Below are 12,983 nucleotides of genomic sequence, written 5' to 3'. Positions count from 1 at the left end.
CTAAATTGGCCCAGGCACAGCTTGTGGGGAGGTGGAAGGCTTGAGGGTGTCTATTCCCTGGCTTGGACAAGGCTGAGGCCTAAACTGAGGTAGATCAAGGGGGGAATACCAGAGACCTGGCTCTCTCACTCTCCACAACCCCTCTAAAGTAGTCTCAGCTCACCCCTGGCACAGTCCAGCTGGTTCCAGCACCTCTCTAACCCCTAGAGTAGTCTCTTAGGATTCCACAGGGCCTTTGGCGCCCTCTACTCCACTTACTGCCCTTTTTCTGATGTTCCGACGCCGCTGGAGTCGTGTCGACGCTGTGAGGCAGTTCCGGTTCGATGTCGGCGGCCTCGGTGCAATGTCAGTTCTTGACGACGCCGGTAGGCGGTTCCGGTTCGATGTCGGCGGCCTCGGTTCGATCTCGACCTCCGATTCGATGGCGTCGGGCAGTCTTTACTCGATGTCGACTTCGGGCGGCTCCGGTTCCATGGCGACCTCGGCTTCGATGACGTCAGCCGGCCTTGCCTCGATGTCGACTTCCGGCGGCTCCGGAGTGCGATCTCCACTCCCGACCTCCGGTGCTCCTCTCCTCAGGTTCCGGGCGACTCCGGAGTGCGATCTCCACTCCCGACCTCCGGCACGATTCTCCTCAGGTTCCGGCGACTCCGGAGTGCGATCTCCACTCCCGACCTCCGGCACGCTTCACCTCGGTCTCCGACGACTCCGGAGGGCGGACTTCACTCCTCCGATGACGCCGCTCACTCGACCTCAGTTGACTTCCTCCTCGACCTCTGGTATTCCTCACGACCTCCGTCGCCGCCCTCTCTCGACCTCAGGCGGCTCCGGGTACGACGTCTGCTTCTTCAGTCAGCGCCGCTTCTCCACCTCGGGCTCCAGGTCTCAGGCTACTCGACGCCGGACTCCAGGGAAACCAGTTTTCAGGTCAGAATCTTGCTGTTCTTTTGTTCTAAGGCCTGTTCCTGCTGTCCAGGTCCTTAGGATGGTTTTTCTGGCTTCTTCCCACACAGGGCTCCAGGCTGGGATCCGTCAGTAGGGACTAGTATCAAGGGTGGGTTTATGGACCCCACTCCAGGCACAAGTTTCCACCCCTGCTGCTTCACTCCTTCCTCCTTCACTGTTGTGCTGCTCACTCTTCACCAGTCAGGTGCCAACTGCCAACACTCTGTCTTAGCTTCCCAACATTCTAAACCGCCTCCAACGGTCACAGAGTTCTGGAATGTTCTGGAAGGTGCTAGTAGGTTCCAGTGGATGCTGGTGATGTCACAGGTGGCCACCATTTTGTGTTCCAGGCCCTCAGACAGAAGTTTCAGGGGTAGCTAAAATGGCTCCCTGAATCTGTAGCAACACGAAAAAGTCTGGTGGTTCCCAAAAAGGAAAAATTCAAACAGGGTTTGAGGCAAAAGTGGGACAAAATAAATAATGATGAGGAGGGACCACCCAAAGGGCTGACAGGTCTAACACGCGTCCCCCCCAGCTGAAAGTGGGGAGAGCTACCCAACCCCTTGGGAGTTCTCATCACTAAGGCGGAAATACCTTGAGAGACCGTCTGCATTGGCGTGGTCCACTCCAGGCCGATGTTCCACCTGAAAGTCCATTCCCTGTAGGGAAATAGACCACCTCAACAACTTGGGATTCTCCCCCTTCATCTGCATCAGCCAGCGAAGGGGTCTGTGGTCGGTCTGAACTAGGAAGTGCGAGCCAAACAGGTATGGCCGCAACTTCTTCAGAGCCCATACCACTGCAAAGGCTTCACGCTCTATTGCACTCCACTTCTGTTCCCTGGGAAGTAGTCTCCGGGATAGGAAGACCACGGGTTGATCCAGACCCTCTTCGTTGAGTTGCGATAACACTGCCCCAATGCCATGTTCTGATGCATCTGTCTGGACAATGAACTCCTTGGAAAAGTCTGGGGCCCTTAGGACCGGGGCCTCGCACATGGCTTTCTTCAATCTCACAAAGGCCTGCTGACAGGCCTCCGTCCAGACTACCCGTCGAGGTTGTTTCTTGGACGTGAGCTCCGTGAGGGGGGCTACGATGGTACCGTACCCCTTCACGAAGCGGCGGTAATATCCCGTGAGGCCCAAAAATGCTCGGACCTCAGTCTGTGTCTTGGGGGGTTCCCAGGCCATGATGGCCTCGATCTTCGCCTGGAGGGGTTGCACCGCTCCCCTACCCACCAAGTGTCCAAGGTACACTACCGACCCCTGCCCGATCTGGCACTTGCTGGCCTTGATCGTCAATCCAGCTTGTCTCAGGGCCTGGAGAACAGCTTGCAGGTGACGCAAGTGATCCTCCCAGCTGTTACTGAAGACGGCTATGTCATCCAGATAAGCAGCAGAGAAACTCTCCATTCCGGTGAGGATCTGGTTTACCAGGCGCTGAAACGTGGCAGGTGCGTTCTTGAGCCCAAAGGGCATCACACAGAACTGGTAGTGGCCATTGGGCGTGGAGAAGGCTGACCTTTCCCTTGCTCCATCTGTCAAAGAGATCTGCCAGTACCCAGAAGTGAGGTCAAAGGTACTTAGATATTGGGCAGCTCCCAGCCGGTCAATTAATTCATCCGCCCTAGGGATCGGATGAGCATCAGTTTTGGTCACTGAATTCAGTCCCCGGTAGTCCACACAGAACCTCAGTTCCGGTTGGGCACCCGGTGGTGCAGCTTTTGGTACTAACACCACCGGACTGGACCAGGGGCTGCTAGAAGGTTCAATCACTCCTAGCTCCAGCATCTTAGTGACTTCACTATGAATGCTGGCCTTCACCTTGTCTGACATCCGGTAGATCTTGGACTTCACAGGTGGGCTGTCTCCTGTGTCCACGTCATGGACGCACAGGTGAGTCCTACCCGGGACAAGGGAGAACAACGAAGAGTACTGCCCCAGGACCTGGCGACAGTCCTCCTGCTGTTCAGGAGTTAGAGATGGGGAGAGAATCACTCCCTCCCCCGACCCATCCTTTTCTTGAGACGCAAACAGATCAGGGAGAGGCTCGTTTTCCACGTCCTCTCCTCCGTCAGTCACCATCATCAAGATGACTTCGGGCCTCTCGTGGTGGGGTTTGAGGCGGTTGGCATGCAGCACCCGCAGGGGCTGACGAGGGGTCTTCAGGTCCACCAAGTAGGTAGCCTTACCCTTCTTCTCCAACACCTCAAAGGGTCCTGACCAGCGATCCTGGAGGGCACTAAGCTCTCCTGGTTCGATCACCCACACCTTCTGGCCAGGCTCCAACTCCACCGGGTGAGCGTTGTGGTCATACCACGCCTTCATTACTGCTTGGCTGGCTTCCAAGTTGTCAGAAGCTTGCTTCCACAACTTAGCCATTTGGCTCCGGAAGGCCAGCATGTAGCTCACCACATCCTGGGGGAGCTTTCTGGGAGTTCTTTCCCATCCGTCTCTCACCAGGTTAAGAGGTCCACGTACAGGGTGCCCATACAGAAGCTTGAAGGGGCTGAAGCCCACTCCCTTCTGTGGCACTTCCCTGTAAGAAAAGAGTAAACAGGGTAGGAGGACGTCCCATTTCCTCCGCAGGCTTTCAGGCAGACTTCTGATCATGCCTTTCAGGGTTTTGTTAAACCTCTCCACCAGACCATTGGTCTGGGGGTGGTAAGGAGTTGTGAACCGGTAGGTCACTCCACACTCCTTCCACATCGCCCGCATGTACGCTGACATGAAGTTGGTCCCCCTGTCGGACACAACTTCCTTGGGAAAGCCCACTCGGGTAAAGATTCCCATCAGGGCCCTAGCCACAACAGGTGCTGTTATGGTCCTCAGAGGTATTGCCTCTGGGTACCGTGTGGCATGATCCACCAGAACCAGGATAAACCTGTGACCAGCTGTAGTCGGTGGATCTAATGGACCCACAATGTCGATGCCCACCCTTTCAAAGGGGGTGCTAACGACAGGAAGTGGTTCCAGGGGAGCTTTCAGCTTCACCCCTGTTTTCCCACTGGCTTGGCAAGACACACATGTCCGGCAGTAGGTATCGGACGACACTTTCATCTGAGGCCAATAAAAGTGTGGGACAAGACGGGCGAAGGTCTTGTCTTGCCCCAGGTGTCCTGCCAATGGTATCTCGTGAGCCAACTCCAGAAGGAAGGCTCGATAACGTTGAGGGACTACCAAGGCTCGTGACGATCCGTGTAGGGGTGCCTTGGGTTCACTGTAGAGGAGGCCATCCTCCCAGTAAACACTGTAGTTCCCTTCAACGTTCCCTGCTGCCTGGGCTTCGGCCTGTCGCCTCAGCCCCTCAAGGGTAGGGCACTCCCTCTGGCCCTGGCAGAATTCCTCCCTGGACGGGCCTCCCTCCACGTGCCACTCGGCCGGGATGGGTAGGTCCTCCAGGTTGGTAACGTCCCCCACCGCAGACTCCTGGTCCACCACCTCCGGTGGCCTATCCGTCCTACGGGGTGGGGACGCCGAGGCAGGCTCCTCCTGTCCTCGGTTCTTCCCTTGACTGGCAGCTGGCTGGGCCTTTGTTCCAGGCTCCAGCCGGAATGAACTCCCTCTTCGGGTAGTCGCGGACCTTGTGCTAACACAGGCCCAGTCAGGTGTACCCAGCATCTCAGCGTGAGTCCGGTACTCCACCTCCTTCCAAGCGTTGTGCTCCATGTCATTCCCCAGCAGACAATCGACTGGCACGGCAGGGCTTACGGCAACTCGAAGTGAACCTGCAACCCCCCCCCATTCAAAGGGAACCTCGGCCACGGGCTAGTGGCCTGTTCTGCCGTCAGCCATCGCGGCTGGGTGGAGTACATCGGGAATTACCTGCTCTGGAGACACCAGTTGGCTACGCACCATAGTCATACTGGCTCCTGTGTCTCTCAGAGCCTCCCCTCTTTGGCCGTTGATGGTGACCCACTGCCCATACTTTGCGGTATTGGCGGGCACCTGGATCTTAGGAACCATCTCCCGTTCTCCCAGGGACACTAAAGTGACACCCGCCCACTCCCTTCCCTTAGTTAAGGGCATCTCCTCCCCGAGCACTACACTAGCTACTCCGGGGGTCTTTCCTCCAGTGGGAGGGGGTGGTCGTTTCTGGCACTTCGGATCTCCTTTATAGTGTCCAACGCCACCGCACTCGTAGCAATGGACAACCCTTGGCTGCTGACTCTGGCCAGGATTAGGGTTTCTGGGTGGGTTAGCCCTAGGGGTGAATCCTGTTCCCTTTCCTTGGAAGTTATTTTGGGGGCCTTTGGAGAACTCCTTTTTCTTTTCACCTCCCTCTTTCTTCTGGGGGGCGCCCTGTCCGGCCTTTTGAGTATCCCCTCCAGTCCCCCTTGTGGACACCCGGGTACTAGCCCAAATGTCCGCCTCCTCAGCAAGCTTCCGGGGACTGGTCAGCTTGCTATCCACCAGGTGTTGCCGCAGTTCAGGGAAACATTTCTCGAGCAGGTGCTCCTTCAGTACTAGGTCAAACAACCCCTCGTAGTTCCTCACTTCACTGCCCTGAATCCAACCTTCCAGTGCCTTCTTTGCATAGTCCAGGAAGTCCACCCAATTCTGTGTGCCCAGTTTGTGACTACCCCTGAACTTCTGTCTGTACTTTTCGGGTGTTAGTCCAAACTTCCTTATGAGCGCCAGTTTCATGGTGGGGTAGTGGGTCTGCTCATCCTCTTCGAGGGCCAATAAAGCATCCCTACCAGCTGGAGGCATGTACTTGTACAATCCCCCTCCCCAGTACTTCTCTGGAACCCCATGGGCCCTCAACGAGACCTCATAGGCCGCTAGCCACTTGGCGATATCGTCACCCGCCCCATAGCTAGCTACTATGTCCTTTGGCAGGTAGGGTTTAGGATCCCTGGTGATCTCTTGGATTTGGCTGCCACCATTAGGAACAGGTTGTGCCCCGATTCTCAAGATCTGAAGATCTATTTCTTTCAGTCGTAATTCATGGGCCATCCTCTGCTCCTCCTTCTCCTTCTCCAGCCTTGCTAAGTCCCATGTGAGCTGTCTTTTCTCCCTCCGATCTGCTAACTCCACCTCAGATAAGCCACCGCTAGAGACAGTGCTGCCCTTCCTAGAAAGTGTCCTGGGCCCTGCTGACAGGTTCCCCACCTCAGGTTGGTACATCTCAGCCCCCTCGGGGTCAGGCTCTCCATCCCTGTCTTCCCCCTCAGCCTTGCTTTCCCTGCGTGCCTCCCCCCAAGCCCTTAAGCTGGTTTGGAGTGCACCCTTCTTTGCTCCTGGGGGACAGTACACCCCCTCCCGCTGGCAAAACTCCCTGAGTTGGGCCACAGTGTACGTTTCTAGATTTTCTAGTACAAACTCCATCTCGCCCACTCAGGTTAGAGGACAGGTTTTGTGCAGTAACAATGCAGGGGGGTACCTTTAATAATACCTCCTCCCACCACCAGAGTAAATTTGGAAAAAACAAAAACCCACAATTAGGAAGGCCGCTTTGAGAAAACTCCCGGTGTAGGCCTATGGACTACCCACAGTTATTGTTGAGTATACGTAGGCACAGCTCTATCCCACCACTGAACACCAATTATGTTGGAAATACCCACTCCCACTCCGCAGGGTGGTGGTGGACTTCCCGAACACACTGTGGTAGCTTGGCTCGAGTGGTCAGGAAACAGGCACCGTGCTAAGCATACAATATACCCATACAATAACCATGCGTGCATCCGTTCCAAAAACGACTCCACCGTAAAAATTATGAAAATATCTTTCTTTATCTTTTTTCTTAGTTGCTGATTGGAAAAATAAATAAGACAATCACAATATACAAACTTTAAATAGTGCAGGTCAAATAAATACTGTCTTACTGATTCAATAAATAGGGGAGATCATAAATACTAAGGACATAAATACAAGTGCAGTTAATACAGGCAATTAAATATTCTGAGGCAATAAATACTGTCACCAATAAATATTGTGCATCAACAAGTCCTGTGGACCAATAAATATAGTGAAGCAATAAATAGGTTAAACACAATAAATACAGGCCCCCAATAAATAATTAAAAGCATACAGTGACACTCATATAATCAGATCACAGTTGAGATTACTATGGGCTAAATTGGCCCAGGCACAGCTTGTGGGGAGGTGGAAGGCTTGAGGGTGTCTATTCCCTGGCTTGGACAAGGCTGAGGCCTAAACTGAGGTAGATCAAGGGGGGAATACCAGAGACCTGGCTCTCTCACTCTCCACAACCCCTCTAAAGTAGTCTCAGCTCACCCCTGGCACAGTCCAGCTGGTTCCAGCACCTCTCTAACCCCTAGAGTAGTCTCTTAGGATTCCACAGGGCCTTTGGCGCCCTCTACTCCACTTACTGCCCTTTTTCTGATGTTCCGACGCCGCTGGAGTCGTGTCGACGCTGTGAGGCAGTTCCGGTTCGATGTCGGCGGCCTCGGTGCAATGTCAGTTCTTGACGACGCCGGTAGGCGGTTCCGGTTCGATGTCGGCGGCCTCGGTTCGATCTCGACCTCCGATTCGATGGCGTCGGGCAGTCTTTACTCGATGTCGACTTCGGGCGGCTCCGGTTCCATGGCGACCTCGGCTTCGATGACGTCAGCCGGCCTTGCCTCGATGTCGACTTCCGGCGGCTCCGGAGTGCGATCTCCACTCCCGACCTCCGGTGCTCCTCTCCTCAGGTTCCGGGCGACTCCGGAGTGCGATCTCCACTCCCGACCTCCGGCACGATTCTCCTCAGGTTCCGGCGACTCCGGAGTGCGATCTCCACTCCCGACCTCCGGCACGCTTCACCTCGGTCTCCGACGACTCCGGAGGGCGGACTTCACTCCTCCGATGACGCCGCTCACTCGACCTCAGTTGACTTCCTCCTCGACCTCTGGTATTCCTCACGACCTCCGTCGGCGCCCTCTCTCGACCTCAGGCGGCTCCGGGTACGACGTCTGCTTCTTCAGTCAGCGCTGCTTCTCCACCTCGGGCTCCAGGTCTCAGGCTACTCGACGCCGGACTCCAGGGAAACCAGTTTTCAGGTCAGAATCTTGCTGTTCTTTTGTTCTAAGGCCTGTTCCTGCTGTCCAGGTCCTTAGGATGGTTTTTCTGGCTTCTTCCCACACAGGGCTCCAGGCTGGGATCCGTCAGTAGGGACTAGTATCAAGGGTGGGTTTATGGACCCCACTCCAGGCACAAGTTTCCACCCCTGCTGCTTCACTCCTTCCTCCTTCACTGTTGTGCTGCTCACTCTTCACCAGTCAGGTGCCAACTGCCAGCTCCAACTGCCAACACTCTGTCTTAGCTTCCCAACATTCTAAACCGCCTCCAACGGTCACAGAGTTCTGGAATGTTCTGGAAGGTGCTAGTAGGTTCCAGTGGATGCTGGTGATGTCACAGGTGGCCACCATTTTGTGTTCCAGGCCCTCAGACAGAAGTTTCAGGGGTAGCTAAAATGGCTCCCTGAATCTGTAGCAACACGAAAAAGTCTGGTGGTTCCCAAAAAGGAAAAATTCAAACAGGGTTTGAGGCAAAAGTGGGACAAAATAAATAATGATGAGGAGGGACCACCCAAAGGGCTGACAGGTCTAACAACCACCAAATCATACGCGTGAAGGAGCCTTCCTCCAACGAACATGGGTGTTTCGACCCATCCCATTTTATTGAGCCTACCTTTGTTATAGTATGCTGTATGTACAATGTTCATCTGGATAAGTTAGCCTTGCCATAATATCACTTCTCTCAGTGCATAAATACTGCCTCCCAGTCAGCATCCTCTAATGTTCCAAGGTCCTCTTCCCACGTCTTTCTTAACTTCTGCCGAGAGCATAGCGTATTCTTTATAAGTGTTTTAAATGTGGCTGATACTACCCCTTTACCCAGGTCCCCTAACGATATCTGGTTTTCTAAAAGAGCATTTTTTGTGTTTTTGGCAAGTCAACTGCTTCTGCATGTTAAGGCATGACTGAGCTGTCTGTAGTTATATGCCTCGCTATGTGACATATAATATTCTTCTGATAACAAGAAGGTTTTCCCATCATACCCCTTGGTATAAATCCCAATCTAGAGATCCCTCTAAGGTTCCATATTTGATATCTATTTGGCTTGTGGACCTATTTATTTTAACTCCTTGGTGGAGTTTCCTTTGTAATCCTACTCTTCCATCACAGGCAACTTGTTGGTCTATCCTGGGAAGCTAGGGTCACTTCTGCTGGTGCTAATTATTACTCCCTTTACTCCTGATGATATAATGCAAGTATTTAAGTGTTTCCATTGAATGTCTGTCTGTTCCTGTCGCATGATAACTTATTGGGGCATGATTTGAAGTTGGGAAGTCCAGTAATAGGTCCTTATATCACTTTATACGTGGATCAGCACACTGATTTTAAGAGCTATCCCGAAGGTACCTCCATCCTAGAACAAAGTCCGTAGTTTTCTATCTAGTCAAAGTAAGACTGTTTCCGGGATTGGGAACTGTGTGTTGTTTGCATACAGAAATTTAGCAAGGTGATATTTGGAAGATTGCTGCCTTTCCTAGTATTGTAAGTTGAAGAGTTCGCCACCAACTTGCATCTGTGTGGAACTCATTTAGTTGACTTTCACTGCTCCTTTAAAGTAAGACATCCATTTTGTTGTTGTATTTATTCCTAGGTATCTAAATCTGCCTTCTATTGCCTTTATTCCACAAAGCAGTTCTCCTCCTAAGCTCCAGTTGTTAATTTTGAGTATGACTGATTTTCCCCAGTTTGTTTTATACCCTGCATAACTTTATTTTTCAAATAAAGAGAATATCCTCACTATGTTTACGATTGGATTTGCTGTATAGAGGTGGACATTGTCTGCATATAATGAGATTTTCTCCCAAGCGTATCAGTTTCTATGGTGTACCCGTCTATATCCCTGCTTGACCTGACCCAGGATGCCAGTGGTACAGTACACAATGTGAAAAGCAAAGGGGAGAGCAGGCACCCCTCCCTGGTGCCTTGCTCACGGGCAAATGAGCATCATATCATCCTGTTGACTTTAGCTACCTTAGTCAGTGTCTGATACAGCAGAGCTACCCAGTTACAGAAGCTTGAACCAAATTCAAATTGCTTCAGTGTTAAGAAAAGATCTGGCAAGTGGATGAAATCAAATGCCTTTTTTTAGTGTAATGATAGTACAGCAAGGGATTCTCTGATGTTTGTTATAACTAGCCATGTATGCACTCTCCAGAGGATAAGCCTGGTGGAGAGTTCTAGCATGAATCCTGACTGGTATTTATGGATCAGGGAGGTTACGACTCCTAATAATCTTGTTGCTAATATCTTGAGTCAAATGTTTTGTCTCCACACTTTTAAGAATAATATTGGGTGATATGAGGCAGAGTCCCCAGCTCCTGGACTTTTTTTTAAATGTGTTCAATAATTGTGGACCTACTGTGGAGAGTCCCTTATAGAACTCTATTTGGCACCAGTTTGGGTATGCGGTTTTACCACTGTGCATGTGTTTAATGGCTTTCGAGACATATTGAGTGTTAGGCCACTTTCCAAGCTCTTTTCTTCTCACTTACGATAGGGATAGCTAGGTTTTGGAAAATATTTTTAATCTCCTCTCTATTAATTTGTGTAACTTTAAGTTTGTGCAATTTTTTTAATCTGTGGTATCTGTCTCCCGCTTTTCATTATTTCTCCTACCCACTTAGCTTCTTCATCTCTTTGACTAAGCCAGGCTGAGAGGTATTCACCCACCCCATGTCATTTTGTTTGCATAGCTAGGTAGTGTGATATACAAAAGGAGGTTGGTATGGAGGAATTAATATAAAGTCTTTGATTTTATGTTCCATTGCTCTTGTCCTGAAGAGGCCAAGAAGAACATCTAAGGCTGGAACGCGTCCGCGTCGACATCTAGTAAGGAGGAGTCTTTATTAAATTCATAAGGAGTGGTTTAATAACCCTTTGAAGACACAATAATGGCTAAAGAAAATAAATCCCTTTGCCTAAAGTGTCAATCTAGACTACCTCTAAGTGTATTACCCAGAATAAAAGGGTGAACACGATTATCAATCTATATGGGTATTGGCAACGTATAGTTGATTGTATGATTTTTGTATACATCTTTTTCACATGTCATTCGGTTTGTAATTACGTTTTGTTTATTGACTAGGTGCCATTGTATATGTGTGTCTTTATCAATGAAATAATATGTGCAAGAAGGATAAAACACTGAAGAGAGGGTAATTGAATGTGCTCTACTCAAAAATAAGACTTTAAATTAATTCCTCCATACCAACCTCCTTTTGTATATGATAGTGTCTCATACCCAGGTATAGGAGGGTAATTTGGGTATACTCCGTGTGTATATATATATATATATATATATATATATATATATATATATATATTAGCTAGGTAGGGTGGGTTTGCCGTATTTTGGCCTTTATTTTCCGATTCTTTCCTCCATAACTCAAGTCTAGACTATTCAGTGGTTGGATCAGCTATTAAACTTCTCTCTAACCTCAGCATTGTATTCTTGAGGGCTAAAGTTTATTCTTTTTGCGTGCTATCATATCTCATCCTGTCTCTGAGTACTTTCTTGTACACCTTCCAAAACACTGTGGGGGCGTGAACTGATTCCATATTAACTCTGAAATATAAAGTGGAATATGCACGAATTTCAGCCATGTCTCGGGTCTCTCAGCTTCCAAGCATCCAATCTGCAGTTGGTTCTTCTGTTTGTTACTTCCCCTTGTTACTATTACCAAGTATGTGTGACCAGATATCCATCTTGCTAGATATTCAGTTTCTAGTAGAGGAGGGAATTCTACTGGTATTAATGTATACTCAAGTCTTGAGGGTTCTGTGTGCTCCATAGGATGTTGGCTCTAACATATTGGAAGAGGTATGAACAGATTGTGTTGCATTTTAAACCTCAATTTTCAACCAAACTAATTTCTGAGTTCCACAAATCACTAAATAATGTTCATACATTGTTGCTTCCTTCTGGGGTCCCATTACAAGTGGCTAGAAACAGCTTTTCAACCCCCACCTCTCACTACTGCCTGGAGGTGGCAATGCCACGTCCATTTGTAATTCTGCAGGGAGAGGCTGAACTCTGAGTGCCCGAGTAGAAATTGGGAACTAGCACTAGAATCTGAATCACTATGCCGATTGCTTGCTATAATGTACCATTTCCACTGGTACTTAACACATCCATTTTGTCTGCTTTCAGCAGGCGAGGTGTCCCAATGGAGCTTGTGATGAGGGTGTAACTTTGATGCGCATTCGCAGACTGAAACTTCTAGGGTTCTCAGTGTCTGTTACCAAGAGAACATCTGGGAGAATCAGAGTGTTCTTATTTTTTCCCAGGGTGCATCTGCCACAAACAAGACAGTTTGCATGTAAATGGTTATCTACATCAAACTCTATTAAACATCACCTACAAAGGACCCTGTGTATGCCATTTGTGCTGCTTCGTGAGAGAGCTGGGATATAGTGTCTTGAGAAGCTGCTAATTCCTATCTCCCTCAAAAGCACTTGGGCCTCAGTTCACTCCAAATATCCAATTGGAGCTGTCTAAGTCCCATACCTAGATCTGAAGATTTTGTTTTCGCTTCAGTATTCCTTTAGATGATGAACGTGTAGAGCTTCTAATTAAGCAACTTGTGTTTTTACATCTTTTATTGCTCCTTTGATTAATTTCTCATTAACATGTTTTCCCAGGTGGAGAAATTTCAGAGTCATGCAGGACATACTGGATCAGTCCGTGGAGCCTCTGCCACCAAGGACAGCCCATTCTTCCTCACTGTGGCTGAGGACCGTTCCCTTAGACTCTGGCAAGCACCTCTGCAGAAAGGTACGCAAGCTGAATAGCTGAACATTATTTGTAATTCTACCTTTGTGAGCGTGAGACTGAGCTGCACTTTGCCAGGTTTAAGTGCAGTCTTACATCATCTTGTGAATGTGTGTATTGAGCATGGCCAAAATAGCCTGGGTTTTCTACAAGTAGTCTTCATGCTGTTTTAGTAATGTTGAACAGTGAAATGTGCTGGTCTCTGTGCCCTCCCTTTTTACAACACAGATAGGCATAGCAGTTTGC

The 12,983-nt window shown here is 49.9% G+C and overlaps 1 protein-coding gene across 3 annotated transcripts in view; it reads left to right on the top strand.

Moving 5' to 3' along the window:
* Positions 1-12,983, top strand: part of TEP1 (telomerase associated protein 1) — a 1,383,286-nt gene that overhangs the window by 1,115,320 nt on the left and 254,983 nt on the right. For all 3 annotated transcript variants that reach the window (XR_014966740.1, XM_085618536.1, XM_085618535.1), the window contains exon 47: positions 12,608-12,740. Coding sequence is in view for 2 of the 3 variants with exons in the window: in XM_085618536.1 (XP_085474662.1) it covers positions 12,608-12,740 (133 nt within the window). In the remaining variant the exon portion in view is untranslated. The remainder of the gene's footprint in view (positions 1-12,607; positions 12,741-12,983) is intronic.

The sequence above is a fragment of the Triturus cristatus genome, chromosome 7, assembly GCF_964204655.1.
Source record: "Triturus cristatus chromosome 7, aTriCri1.1, whole genome shotgun sequence".
NCBI lineage: Eukaryota > Metazoa > Chordata > Amphibia > Caudata > Salamandridae > Triturus > Triturus cristatus.
The sequence above is the reverse complement of the archived record's forward strand: the minus strand, read 5'-3'. Positions and strand labels throughout refer to the sequence as shown.